This window comes from Perca fluviatilis, chromosome 6, assembly GCF_010015445.1.
Source record: "Perca fluviatilis chromosome 6, GENO_Pfluv_1.0, whole genome shotgun sequence".
NCBI lineage: Eukaryota > Metazoa > Chordata > Actinopteri > Perciformes > Percidae > Perca > Perca fluviatilis.
Window position 1 is genome coordinate 36241099 of NC_053117.1, and position 14247 is coordinate 36255345.

At 39.3% G+C, this 14247-nt stretch overlaps 1 protein-coding gene across 2 annotated transcripts in view; it reads left to right on the forward strand.

Moving 5' to 3' along the window:
* The first annotated feature begins 480 nt into the window (after window positions 1-480).
* trpm3 (transient receptor potential cation channel, subfamily M, member 3) overlaps window positions 481-14247 on the forward strand; it is a 192624-nt gene continuing 178857 nt past the window's right edge. Inside the window, exons 1-2 of one of the 2 annotated variants that reach the window (XM_039803041.1) lie at window positions 481-703; window positions 2277-3594. In XM_039803041.1, coding sequence (XP_039658975.1) covers window positions 3391-3594 — 204 coding nt within the window. In that variant the 5' untranslated portion in view covers window positions 481-703; window positions 2277-3390. The remainder of the gene's footprint in view (window positions 704-2276; window positions 3595-14247) is intronic. The other variant, XM_039803036.1, reaches the window with a different exon arrangement.

Consider the following 14247-nt stretch of genomic DNA (forward strand, 5'->3'; position numbering starts at 1 on the left):
TAACCTCTATCTGTTTGTCTTGTTATTTATTTTGCTAGAAAATCTAGTCTTATCTTGTGCGTCCCTCTCTCTGTGTGTTGATATCATGTGTGCAATTTCTATAATTTCTATAGTCTTGTTGTCAAATTTGACACACACATTTTGCATAAACTTTAGAAAAGTTTAAAATGTGCAATTGTGTGTTTGTGTGTGTTACATTGACATGGTGTGTTACCATAAACTGGGCTGAAGGTTTTAGACCCTTCAGTGTTGAAGTAACAATTCTCACAGCCAACACCAGTTCATACATTGTTTGATAATCACGATTAATCTCATAGCTAGTTGGCTTGGTTTCAGGCTTTAAAACTCTTTATATAAAGCATTTTCTGAAAAGTCAATGGAGATATTGAATGGGAAATAATCACTTCCGGAACCTGAGCCGTTAGAAGTTAAAAAGTAGGCGGTCACTGTTAGAGGTCTAGAACTCTAGGAGCGACATTTTACAGTCAGGTTAGAGACTTTGTAACAAAAACCATTAGGCTAGTAAGCAACCGGCGAACCAAATACGAACTTTTAGTTAAATGACAGCCACGTTAGAGGCAGTTATGGGCCGCTGCGCGCTCGTGTGTACAGTATGTGTGGGCGTGCTGGGTGCAAGGTAGCAGTGAAAACGTGGAACTGAGTTTCATTGATTTGGGCATTCCGCACACTCATTTACTCTCAGGTAAGATAAAGTCAACAATAAAGTAACTTACTTACACACATTAGTTATGTTAAGCAATGTGTTCATCATAGTTAATTATAATTTTTGTCGTTTAGCGATGAAGTTTTGGTATTGGTAATAATTAGCATGCTAGCTAGCTATGCCTAAATAGTAACGTAGTTTTTTATAGATATTAATGACTCCTGTCATTGAGAGCCGCAACATTTCCTGCAAATTAGTCAAGCTTTCATCCACATTAAGTGTTACAGGCCAACAAAACACCTATCTAGCATTACATATAAATGTATGGCTTCATTAAACACAATATAGCCGTTATTAGCTAGCTAGCTAGGTCATTTTCACTGTGCATGCTAGCTTGCTATCCCAAAAGCCAGTAGAGCACTTGTTGACAAACAAAGCTAAAAGTATTTTTTTTTTTGTGTCAGGTAAATTAAATAATGGTAAAAGTTATGCTGTCTATTTACATTTTTTTTTAATTGGTATAATACGTCTGCTTTTGCTATTTATTGTCAGATAAGATGAGCTATATTGTTAAAATACATTTGTATTTTAATGCACCACATTACTATAATGTAAACTTACACAGGATATACCACTGTCTGGAATACACGTCTTACATATAACAATTTACAGTATTAACTTTTGATTAACCTGCTGAATATTATATCTGCTCAATGAACAGTGTTAATTGTCTGTAAAATGTTAGAAAATAGAGAAAAACGGACATAACTCCCCAGAGCCCAAGATGACGTCGTCAAATGTCTTGCTTTGGCCAAAGGATTTAATCCAACAATATTTAGTTTACAATAATGTATCATAAGTTTATATACATAAGCTAATTGAGTGATTGCTTCAACTCTGGTGTCAAAAGTCAGATTTTTGTTGTGTGCAGAAGGAAGATTACACCGTTTTTGGTCCGATCAAAACTCTTTATTTACCCCATTATTAAGCAATTCAATTTTCAATTACTTAAATGTTTTCCAACTGTAGTGTAGCAGTGCGTATCTTCCATAACATACAGTAGTGACGGCTGACTTTCAAGTCCCCATGGTGTCGTTCTATGTTTTATAAAAGTTTTAATTATGTGTTTTTACTCCCACTGTCTCTTTCTCCCTCCTTCTTGTTCATACTCCTCCTTCAGGGAATATCTGTCTTGCTCTATCACTTAACCCACTCACACTCTCTCTGGCCCTCTCTATCTATATATCACACACACACGCACACACACACACACACACACACACACTGGAGCTACTCCTAGGTGGGTGGTAAGTTGTTGCTGGGAGCGACGATGGCAATGTCCCCAGTGTTCAGACACTGTCACCTCTCCTTACTCTGTCTTCATCCTGCTATCGCTCTCTGCTTCTCTCCCTGTCTCTCCCCTCTGTTTGTCTCTCACTCTGTCTCTCTCATCTTGTTTTTCTTGTCCCAGAATATTTTCTCATCTTCTTTGGCCAAAATAGAGTGAGAAGCATTAAGATACTCGTAGAGTAACAATAATTGTTTTCCTCACAACTGCACCTGAAGAAATAACTCAAATTCTCACCTTTTTGTCAACTCTGCAAATCCACAGCACGGCATTCCTTTTAGCTCAGCTGAAGAATGAGTGAGAAGTATGAGAGTGAAAGAAGAATATGACCGGTATTGCAGCAGGAAATTGAAGGTGCCTTAATTCATGAACTATGAACAATGTACTGTACATCAAAGAGCAAGAACAGAAAGAAGAAGAAACATGTACCCGCACAGGAAAGAGGGAGAGAGTGAGATTGTGAATGAAAGCTCAGGGAACAAGAGGAAGAGGAGAGGGAGGTTTAACGGGTATTCAAAGCGCAGTGTTCACAGTAAGAGAGAGACTTACTGAACAGGGCGTCTGTCTCTGTGCCTCTCAGTCAGATTTAAGCAGCTCTGCGTTATTCTCAACAGGAACGCTGCACACCAGAGACTCTTTCTTTTCTCTTTGTTTTCCTTGTCTGGTAGCTTTCTCTTTTTTTCCTGTCTCCGCCTGTCTCGCTGTCATTTGCTCTTCTTTCCTGTTCGTTCTCTGGCCACTCTGTAAGCGCCTTGTTATTGTTTTATCTCTGTTTTGAAGCCCCTTTCATACCCTCCAACCACCTCCCTCACTCCCTCCATCTATCCATCCCTCCCTCCCTCTCTCTTTCCCTTGCCTTGTTGTCCCGGTTTCTCTCTCTCTCTCTCTCTCTCTCTCTCTCTCTCTCTCTCTCTCCCCTGTGAGGAGGCAAAACGGCATCAACGGCTGAGCCACAGTAACAACACATGCAACAGGGTGCAGACAGCACCTTCTGCTTTGCCACCTCTCCTCTCTGACTCTCATCCCTCTCAGAGGAAGGCTACATGGAACAAAAGAAGAGCACAGGAGTACAGCCGAGCATCTGTTGAAGATCTGTTGTCCCGCTCCTTTTGATCAAAAGATCAGAAGAGGGGGAAAAAGTAAAAGAAACAGGGGAAAAAGGAGTTGGGAATTTCCCTTGCACGATCCTTCAAAGTGAGAAAGAAGACTTAAAGAAAGAAGAGAGACTGAGCAGATCAGGCTTTTTCAGTGGGCAGCGGAGTTGAGAGTGAATTGGAGATGCCACCTGTGGCACTAGTGTGATTTTTAAAGAAGAGCCTCCTCGACTCAGCGTGGCTGCCTCACTTCACACATCTTTTCGACCCAATATTTAACACCAATGGCTTCCAAGAAGAAGTGGTCTGAGCGGAGGGAGTTGTGCAGGGAACGGCCGTTCTCCACCCGGGATGATTCATCTGTTGCGTCTGGGACATCTGGGCCAGGGCGTCCGACCACCAGGGGGCGCTTCTCAGAGTCGTGGAAGAGGCTCAGCTCCAGAGGGGGGTCCACCAAGAGGGGGGGGCTCAACTCTCAGCAGCCACCGGTAAGATGTTTTGAGGATACACAGGCCCCCTCTTCATGTTCCCTCAAAGATTAATCAATCACCTGGGTGCTGGGAGGGAAATGGAACAGGAAAGGCCGCTGTCAACATAGCATGCACACCTTGCCTGGGAGGGAGTTTAGCAGCAATGAGGGATTAGGAGGTAAAGACGGTACAGGAATTTTGGAAGACCACCTTGTTGATTTATTTATCAGTTCAGTAGGAAGGATTTCAACATCAAAATCCTCAGATTATTCATTCTGCGGTGCCTATTGCTAACACTTGCATGATAAGGCATGTAGAAATTTGCATTTACCCAAATAAGATGCTGTTTTTGCTACTGTGCAGTTTTCCAACCCCCTGTTACCTTGGAAACCAGGTACTGCAGTCAGAACACAATTTATTTTAAATTTTTTCTTTTTTACAAATACTACTATTTATAGTAAACTTCACTACATGAAAATATTGGATTCTTTACCATTTTAGATTCAAAGCTGCTACTGTTTTCACCTTTTTGAGATAATGCTATAATCAATGCTAGTCACCTATAGAAGCACTACACCACATTATCCACCAAAGACTACTGGTGATTATGGCATCTGTGCTCCCTGTATATATTGAGTAAATTGACCAATGGGCTAGTCTGTCAAAACCCCTCAGCACCCAGTGGGAATTTAATGGAAGAAAAGAAGGCATAACTGTAGCACGCGATAGTGATTCAACCTACGAAATAACTAGCTGGTATATGAACCAAAAATAAGACAGCCTGGGTAGGAAATGTGTGCCTTTTGCAAAATTAGCTCTCTGGTCTATAAAATGTCAGAGAATGGTGAAAAATGTCGATCAGTGTTTCCCAAAGCCCAAGATGACGTCCTCAAATGTCTTGTTTTGTCCACAACTCAAAAGTATTCAGTTTACTGTCACAGAGGAGTGAAGAAACTAGAGCTGCAATCAGAGAATTTCTTTCATAAATAACAACTCGGACGATTAATCATTATCAAAATAGTTGGCGATTTATTTAATAGTTGACAATTAATCAATTAATCTTTGCAGCTCTGTTTGCAGCTATATTTGCAAGTATTTCATCTTTTGAAAGGCAACTGTCTGTTGTGTGGCTTTATGATTCCATGCATAATGAACCGTTTTTGAGTTGATTATAAATGCTTAGGGATCAGCTAAAATTCTGCCGCATAATTTATAAAACATGCAATTGTCTAAGTAAAAGTGGGCAATGAGCAATGATGGCTCAACAAGGCTGCCAATATCAAGAAATGGGAGATTCTTGAGGATTATTATAGTCAAATAAACATGAACATTAATTATATACCAACAGAACAACTGACAGCTGGGAGGCTCTCAATGACTGTATTTTTCTCCAGTTAAGATATTGTGTATGGTCCAAAATCACATTTGTAGCCTACTGTAGTACAGTAGTATTACAGTGTAGTAGAAGTTTGAGGACAACTTGAAAGACGGGAAGAAAAACATTCAAACTTGTGAATGATACACCTGAAGACACAGTACAACTGTTAGTAAATACATTTTAAAAATTTGCTTAAAAAAAACAAAACAGTGGGACAATATAGAGAGAATTGTGAAATAGGAACCACTTGGTATTTTGGAAAGTGGTTGCACATATACACAACTCTTTCTTATTAGATATCTGTCACTCCTCTCTTTTGTTTCACACCATTCCCAACTTTTTTCTTGTCTCCTGCACCTGCTTCAAGGTGCTGGGGTGCTTGTAGAGCTTTAAAATTGATGTATACTATGTTAGGGTTTTCCCTGCCATTATAACGTTATGGCACCGCACCCAAGCCGTATTGGGCACCACCTAAGCACCACCTAAGAATGAATGTAACATCAACGTGAGCATCTAACTAAATGACTTTTCTTAGATCTAATGGTTGTCGTTGGTCTAAAATGCTCCAAAATGATGTGAAATTGCATTTTATTTTATTGAATAATTTTATATTTTCTTGAGGGAGGACCCCTAAACCCCCCTGCCATATATGTGCACTTAAGTCTTCCAAAAACCTAGGGAAAACACTGCATGTCTTTTGGCAGCATCTGTCAGGCTAGTGGGAAAATCTGATGGATCTGGGGTCCCATCCACTCTATTTTTGAAAAGTAGAACTTCACTGATGTTTGTGGATCGAGGTCAGAATATCTAAAGGTCACTTCTAGCTGGTGCTCATGGATTTGATCTGTTGGACGGTGATATTTGGCAGTGATATCTGAGCTGAGAGATATGTGGGAGACGGATCTGCATGGTTGGAAAATATGAGATGCATTTCTGGTTTTCCAGTCGTGCCCCAGTAACCAGTGCTATTTTGTATTGCACACGTACTCTATTCTGCTATAAAAAATGTCAGAGGAAGTGTTTTTTAAGCAATACTGTGAAATTGTGGGCTGACAGGTTTGTCACCAATGTGAATAGGGACTATATACTGTAAATGTAAATGTGTGTGTGTGTGTGTTTTTTTTTTTTATTTGTGTTGCTTGGATATAAACCACAGTGTTACTACCACAACACCTCTGATAGTCTCAAATCGATACACTTTAAATCATTAGTCAATAGTAATGGCCAGGTGTGTGTTATGGTGTAGACACATATAGCCGATGGGCGACCGTTGACAGAAAACCCCGTCGATATGATCAGTTGCGTCCCAGAGGTCCAAAAAACTGCCACAGAACAGACCAAAAAGACGAGAGGAGACGTAATACGTCTCTATAACAGCAGGCGGCGCTAATCTGTAATGTTGCCGAAGAAATGAAAACCGGCAGCTGATTGGACGAATGCGTCACATGGGTTTGTTTTCTCCGGAAATTCAGAGCCAGACTGTCATGGCGGCCGTTCAGAATACAATCTCATATTGTACTAAAATAGTTCACTGTAACATGTTTCTGAAAATATTTTAAGTGAGAAATAGGCCATGCAGTTGCTGAATCTGTCTTCATTTCAGCTCAACAAAGGCCAGTTTAAAAGATTTTCGTCAGATTTTGAGAGACTCTAGTCACCTCATTGCGCTCGTCATTTCCGGGTGAGTCCCGACTTCCCTGCCGCCGACCGAACATGTCAGGTCGGCCAAAATGAACGGCGACAGCCCCCCAGACGGACGACGGCACGGGACACACCGAACAGATTTGAGTCACTGACCTCGCCAGACTGTCCCACGGCCGATAATCGGCCTGATGTGTCCCGGCCTGATGTGTTACAGAGTGAGTAAGTGATCCTGTGTGTGACTTGACTGACTGAGTGGGACAGAGAGTGAAGGATAGAAATTGAAAGAGAAAGTGAATGAGAGAAATAGTCCACAGGTGCTTTGAGAATCCAATACTCGGTGATAGTGATGAATTTGTGAAAGACAGGCTAGGGATAGTGAGGGAGATGACCTTTAAGATAATTCAACACTTAAATTCACAGTGGAAGTCTGTGTGTTACTTTGTAGGGGTATGAATCTATTCTCCGAAAAATCTGTTTGCATTTAGTTACCTGCAGCAGCACTAGAGGAGGTGTGGAGATGTAGCAGGCAAAATTGTTGCTAAATATTTTGACAGGTTTTGATGAGTTTAACACCAATCTTGGTTTGCAGTTTTAGTTCATAGGGGTGTGCCAAATCGTATTGTAATACCGTGGTATTATTTTTAATATTATAAACAAATCATATCGTGATAATGCCATTATTCTGACTTGTTGACAAACAGCAAACAAGCATGGCTAAAAGCGAAATTTCCACCGGTTACATCACTTACATGTCAATCATTGTCCTGAGTTCACTTCAATTCAACAGACCATATATATATGTATATATATATATATACATATATATATATATATAATATATATATATATATATATATATATATATATATATATATATAGTTGTATCGCAGCACAGCCTAAACATGTGATATAATAAGCCATATCGTCCAGCCCTAATAGTTCATCTTAACACACTGCACAGCATTTTCCACCTGGTGGACATTCTTTTCTTTGCATGTGAGAGTCTGTAGAGATCAAGTGTGTCTCAGTTTGTGTCATGCTTCCGTCTTTATTATCATATGAATGCCCTGCAGTTTATTAAGCCATCTGTGGATCACGGAGGCCTTCTGTTCAACATAGCTAGAGAAATCCCATGTCCCTTTTGCAGAAAGACGAAAATGTTTTTCAGGTTTAAATTACGCGTGTGTTTATGTGGGTTTTGTGTGCTTGTCTGTGTGTATTCTAATGTGTGAACCAGTATGCCATGTGGACTCTCCCTTGGAGAATCTGGCAATTTGAGATGGTGGAGGATTATTATTGTTATTATTATTATTATTATTATTATTATTAAAGTTTATTTAGATAGGGACAGATACAAAAAAGATAGATAAGCTTAAACAGTCATCTGATGTTTTTAGCTGAAGCTAATTCACAGCACTTGTCCCTAGTATGGCTTTTGGTTGAAAATAAAAATACAGTTTAACATTATTAAAAATAAGATAGAGATGAAATAAAATGAAAAAGGAAAGTAGTATACAGAGAGCACAGTGTAAAAACTAAATATGAGAGCAATATTGTTCCTGAATTAGCCACAATTTGGTATTTTGTTTTGAAGGTGGCTAATGTTGGTATTCATTTCAAGTGGTCTGGCAGAGAGTTCCATAATTTTGCCCCTTTTACTGAAAAGGCAGTTTGGGCAAATTATGTTCTATGGATGGTGGTGTTCAAGCCTTGCAGCTCACACCATCACCCATATGCTGTTGGCTGTAATGAGTCTCATTCTGGGACCACAATAGTCATAGAAACAGACATTTTGCCCACTGTGGTCAGCCCTGGTTTCATAGCATGACTGCCAAAAAGAAAAAAGTCTGTTTGTTTCCTTTCCTCAGTGGGCTTTAGATGCTCTGATTAGGCCCAGTGGTGCTCACTACAGTATCTGTTTGTGACCATGTGTTGTCTCCATGTGTTAAGAAAAATTAATAACCAATTAAAAGTTACACCAAACAGCATAGTCCTTTAAATTGAAACAGAGCAACCTGCACACATCTGCCATCAATCACATTTAAAACAGTATGCTGATGATCTGTCCTAGAGAAGAACAGGCTTGAGTAAAGGGAGAATGTAGCTGTTGTGAGAACATGTCACAATAGGTTGTGTCAGCCACAATAAAATATCAAAATAGTCCTTTTTTGCTTATTTGTTATGGTTTCATCTAAACAATTGTGCTGTACCTAATTATGTTGTACTGGGGGATGAACATTTTTTGCTTCTGAATTGAATTAATGCATCCATCTAACCACTTAAATGTGCCCACTTAACAATAAAAATGTCATATTTGCATCAGTTACATATGCATGTGTGTTACATGTTTGTTGAAGCGGCCTTAAACGGTATTTTTTCAGGATAACAATATATCAAATGACGATGTGAAAGAGGTTGCCTGTGATGAACCTATCTAAAAAAAAAAACGTTAATGGACACTTTGTCACTGCTCCGATTCCATTATACATTGCTCTTACACAATATCTACCTATATTAATATATAATATAATTAGACTACAAACATAACATGCTCTCCATCTGACCTCTGATCTTTCTTTATGCGCAGTGCAAATGTGCAAACTTATCTAATAGGGGCACCAAGTACTATTGATTTCAATTGCATACAGAAGGGCAGTTTTTTTCTTTTATTTTAAACTAACTTTGTTCTTTTTGGATCTCCTTAACCCAGGGGAAACAAAACTGAAAATGTGTGAATGATTGTATTGGATTGTCATTACAATGAACCCAAGTGTGATATTACTTCATGAGGCGGAGGTCGGAAAGAAGCAAAGCGTTCTGACAGTTCCTATGGAAACGGTGCGTGGTTCAGTGATTTATGTTTTTAAAAAGGATGCTTTTGAAGAAAGATCAGTGGCTCACCCATTTAAAAAGTGTTTCCTGTGAGTTATGGTAGGAACTTTGGCATTTGTTCTTTTGCTGCTTCATAGCACAATCAACCAAATGATGACTTTTCAACACCTTGGTTCTGAAAAACAAATATAGATTCAGAGCCCTGTTGGGTGCCTGGAAACTCTCTCTCTCACCACAAAGCCTCGGGATGAAGCTATTTCTTCATGGCAGCGACATATTTTCATAATCAGAATCAAGTTTATTATGCTTAAACAAGAAATGTAACTCAACTGTGAAAGACTCGCAATTAAGAGACCATTAAGAACAATCTTGTTTCTTACATGAACAAGATATTGTGTTGGATAGGGACTGACTAGCTAGTTTACCGATATACGTGGGTGATGTGGCTAGTAGGCTTGGGCCTGTGTAAAAAATGTCAAACTGGTTTGATATTAACCCAAACACTGGACTGGTATACTGAATTTTGCCCATAGACAGTATATAAACTGGGCCAACAGATCCCGTTGCTCTGGACGGAGACCAGTGAAGGATATTAGAAGCACTTTTCTGGTGATGGCTGAGCGTTACTACGCAGCCTCCAACTGAGCTCGAAGACGTAGCTGTGACATGAGCAACCTGTCTGAAAGTTGTAAGTCTTCTGGTAGCTGTGCCAAGAGAAATCTCAATCATTCCCAATCTTACAGAGACGGAGAGAGTAGGTATATGTAAGAAGATAACCTGGGCACAGGCTAATTATTGCTAACTAAAATGCTAGTTAACATTAGTAATTCAACTTAAACAGCTAATGTAAGTCCAAACTGCCTGCAAGCTTCTCTTGTACTATACGGTAATTCCTCTACTATGCGACATAAAGTCGTGTGGTTATGACATAATCGTTAGCTTATTTGTACAAAAATGTCTGCTACGGAGCCATAACGTGAGATACAAGGTAATGGAGCCTTTTATACATTGTCGTGTTTCTTTAGAAATAAACAATGGACAAATAGAGTCTTGTGTTGTCCTTCCGTCAACCTTGAAAAAAAACAATTTTTTTTTCTAACATTTTCTCACTTTTTTTTCCACTTTTTTCAACGTTTTGTCCCGTTAAATTTTTCTTCTACATTTTCAGCGCTTATTTCTACGTCCCATATTTTCTGATATAAAACAAAAATTTAAAACGAGTCAATTTGACCCGAAGACAACACAAGGGTTAAACGCTTCAGATGTTATTCGCTGTCAAAGTGGCGCCAAAATGAACGTCAGTCAATGGAATGCTAACGGGAGGTGATAGCTTGGTAGCATCAAAATGGCGCCATAGGAGCTATGCGTTCCGGGGAGAGGCTTACCCCCTTGATTTTACCACTGGATGTCGTACTTGACTCAGCCGTTCCTGAGTGAGACTGATGAGAGTCCACATGTCCACATGGTGACGGTAATGCACTTCTAGCCATAGTTTTTTTCCCTGCAGTACCTTGCCTCGTCCGTAGAGCTTTACAAATGCTTGAGGAAATGTAGCTTGTGTGAGGCTACAACAGTACCTAATTAATAAAAGAGCTAAGCTACTGATGAGCTATTTTATTCAGAAAACAGCGACAATATTAATTGATGACTGACACTAGTTGGATTTAGTGCCGTGACGCCGTCAACACAGGTTGCTGATGTAGGCTAGGGCTGGGCAATTAATCAAATTGTGATCGGGATTTTGATTTCCGCTTCTAACCTCACAAAAACTATGTAATCGAGAAAAACAGTTAATTTGCACATTACATTTTGCAAGTAAACTCTTATTTTTTTTTGTGTTCTGAATGAAGAAAAAAAGTTAAAACGGTATTAAGGGTATAAAGTATTAAGGGGAATTTCACAGTTCAAGGTGTTTTTAATGTTTCACTGTTGTAAGTTCAATGAATGCTGCATCTTTCCAAAAATCTATGAGTAATGCTAAATAATTGTAATTTTAAATACCGACCAAACTAATTATGATTATGATTTTTTTCCATAACTGAGCAGCCCTAATGTAGACTACTTTTTTTAGATTATATTTTTAAAGATTATTTTAGGCCTTTATCTGCGCAGGACAGCCCAGACTTGAAAGGGGAGAGAGAAGGGGAACGACATGCAGCAAAGGGCTGCAGGTCGGAGTCAAACCCGCGGCCGCTGCGTTGAGTAGTAAACCTCTGATATGGGCCCCCGCTCTACCAGGTGAGCTAACCAGGCGCCCATGTGGACTACTTTATAATTTGCCAGAAGGCGTCATAGTGACAATTGACGGTTTAGCCGGTTTGCATGCAATCAAACTGGTTTAGCCTCGTAGACCAGACTGGGGAAACTGGTCATTGACCCAACTCTAGAGGCTAGCATGCAAGGTAGTGTAAAACCAAGTGTGAAGAAAGATGGACTGTACAGATGGTCTGGTAATGGCTTTTGCTTGAATCTTACTAACACTATTATTGTCTCAGAAAAACTTGAAAAAGAAAGACTGGCTTGTGTTTGTGCTTTTTTTTTAACTCTTCCCTTTTCCTAACAAACAGTTATTTCTTTTTCTTTAGTTTTTTGGATAAACTTGCTTAAGTTTTCACTGGGCCTGCTAGCAGCATTCTTTCTTTCTTTCATTGTGGTAAAATACACTGAAAATCCAATTGACAGTCAGCACTCTGATGGTCGATTCATGCTGTAAATTTATATTTTCTTTTTGCCTAGTAACAATTTAATGCTCTTCAAATCCACTTTGGTGACACATATACACTGCTATCTAAATTATTACTTTGGTGTGTCGGTTTTTTCTCTTTAAGTCGCCATTAAGTTTAAAGGCTTATCAGATCCAGTGCTCATCGAAATGAATGAGGGGGACTGTGTTTTGGAGCAGTGTTTATGTCGGTCTAAACACAACCTTACTAGAAAAAAAATTTATTAACTTCATTGCACAGAAATCATGGGCGTCAGTGAGTCTACATATCTAGGGACAAATGATGGTTCACTGAAGTGTATGAGTCAGTTTGTACTTAGTAAGTATTGATTTCTCCCTTCCTGTGAGGAGATATGTGTCCATGCCCTAACCCATAATGATGCATGCACAAATAGTATAAATGTATGCCTTCTTATTTAGAGAGAATGGTACATTATTCTTCATCCTTACATAAAAAAATACGTAGCTGTAAAGTTTCTTAAAATCTCCACAAACATTTTCTCCATCTGTGCTAAATAAAAATCTACCTACCGATTGCTGCATACCGTAGCACAGCTGTAACTCAGTAAAATGACTTGACTTCTCCTGATCTTGCCTCATGATTATTAGATGTCACCTAGAGAAGTCCCGAGCCGATCCAAAGGATTAGAATTTTTCCCCATCTGGGCATATTTTAAAGGATAATTGTCGGCTAAAATAAAACGGATTAAATATTTGTCAAAATGACAACATGGCATCATGACTTTGCGTAAACATAAACACCACTTTCCTAAAGCCAAATGGTATGTTATCTGTGTGCATTTTGAGCTATCCACGTGTATACAGCGGATATAAACATCGCGGGAACATCCCGTACTATCGCAAGAACGACGTCACACGCGTGTAAAAAAAAAAAAACAGGTTGGGTTTAGGAAAAGAACATTGGGAAAGGCTTTAGTAACACAAAAAAACAACAACAACAACATGACTGTGACTAACGTCACACGCTTAGGAAAACAATAAATGGTTGGGTTTAGGAAGGAAACATTGGGGAAACACCACATGTGGGATGCGATCCTGGCTCTCCTGGGTGAAAGTCCTGTGTTTTACCTATCTGCTACCCCAACCAACCTTCTTTCATACTACTCGCTACGGCAAAAATTCACACGTAATGTAGGTCAATGGCGGCCGAACGGCGTTGATAAACACGCTAAAAAATGATTATGCGTCTTGATAACATGCCAAAAATAGCATACGAATTGGCGTGTCATACATAAGCCACTTTATGAGATCAGTCTGCAAAATGACAAACAAAGACGGAACCAACATGTCAGCTGTCGCTAATTGACGTTAATTCCATGAATAACTTGATGAATAACGGGCCAAAGTTAAACTTGGCTGTTGGCTGTCCGGTTTGTGTGTCTGCACTCAGCCAAAGATTATTTGTGAGGGAGGGACTTCCACTCTGTAACGCTGCTGTTCAATTAGGAGTCAATTGAGTGTTTCGGGAAGTTCCAACAGACTGATGCGTCTTCTCTCTAGCGGCTCGCGCCACATCAATACCTCCTAGTTAAATTTTCATTCATATCATATCAATAATTTAAGATGATCAGCTTAATAGTTTTGAATCAGGAAGTAGAAATGAATGAAAAATAAGGTGCGCCAATGTCAGAAGACTACACCTGTTATTTCAGTGTGTTAGACACAGTTCATATTTAAACATCTTCATTGCATGTCTTCTGCTCCTATACTATACTATCGTACCAGGCTCTGGATTGGCACATACCCAACACCAAAGGACTCAGATCGGGATCAGGGCCAAGAAAACTTAATCGGGACATCCTTTACATTGTCCCCTGTATTTTCAATTATAATTTACACCATAGCAATTATGTTTTGAATTAAGTTATGTTTAAGGCGAGACACGGCAGGCAAAAACATCGTTTTTTTTTCACTGGTCAATTTTGAGATTTTGGGCTGTTTGTCTTCAATAACGTCTTCTTTCAGACTTGTGGTGAAAAAAAGTCAAAAATACACATTTAGGTCTTTATTTTACTACACTTTGTCTGTTAGCGTCGGTAGATTTCTCCTAAATTCAACAAAAGCTGGCGTTCTA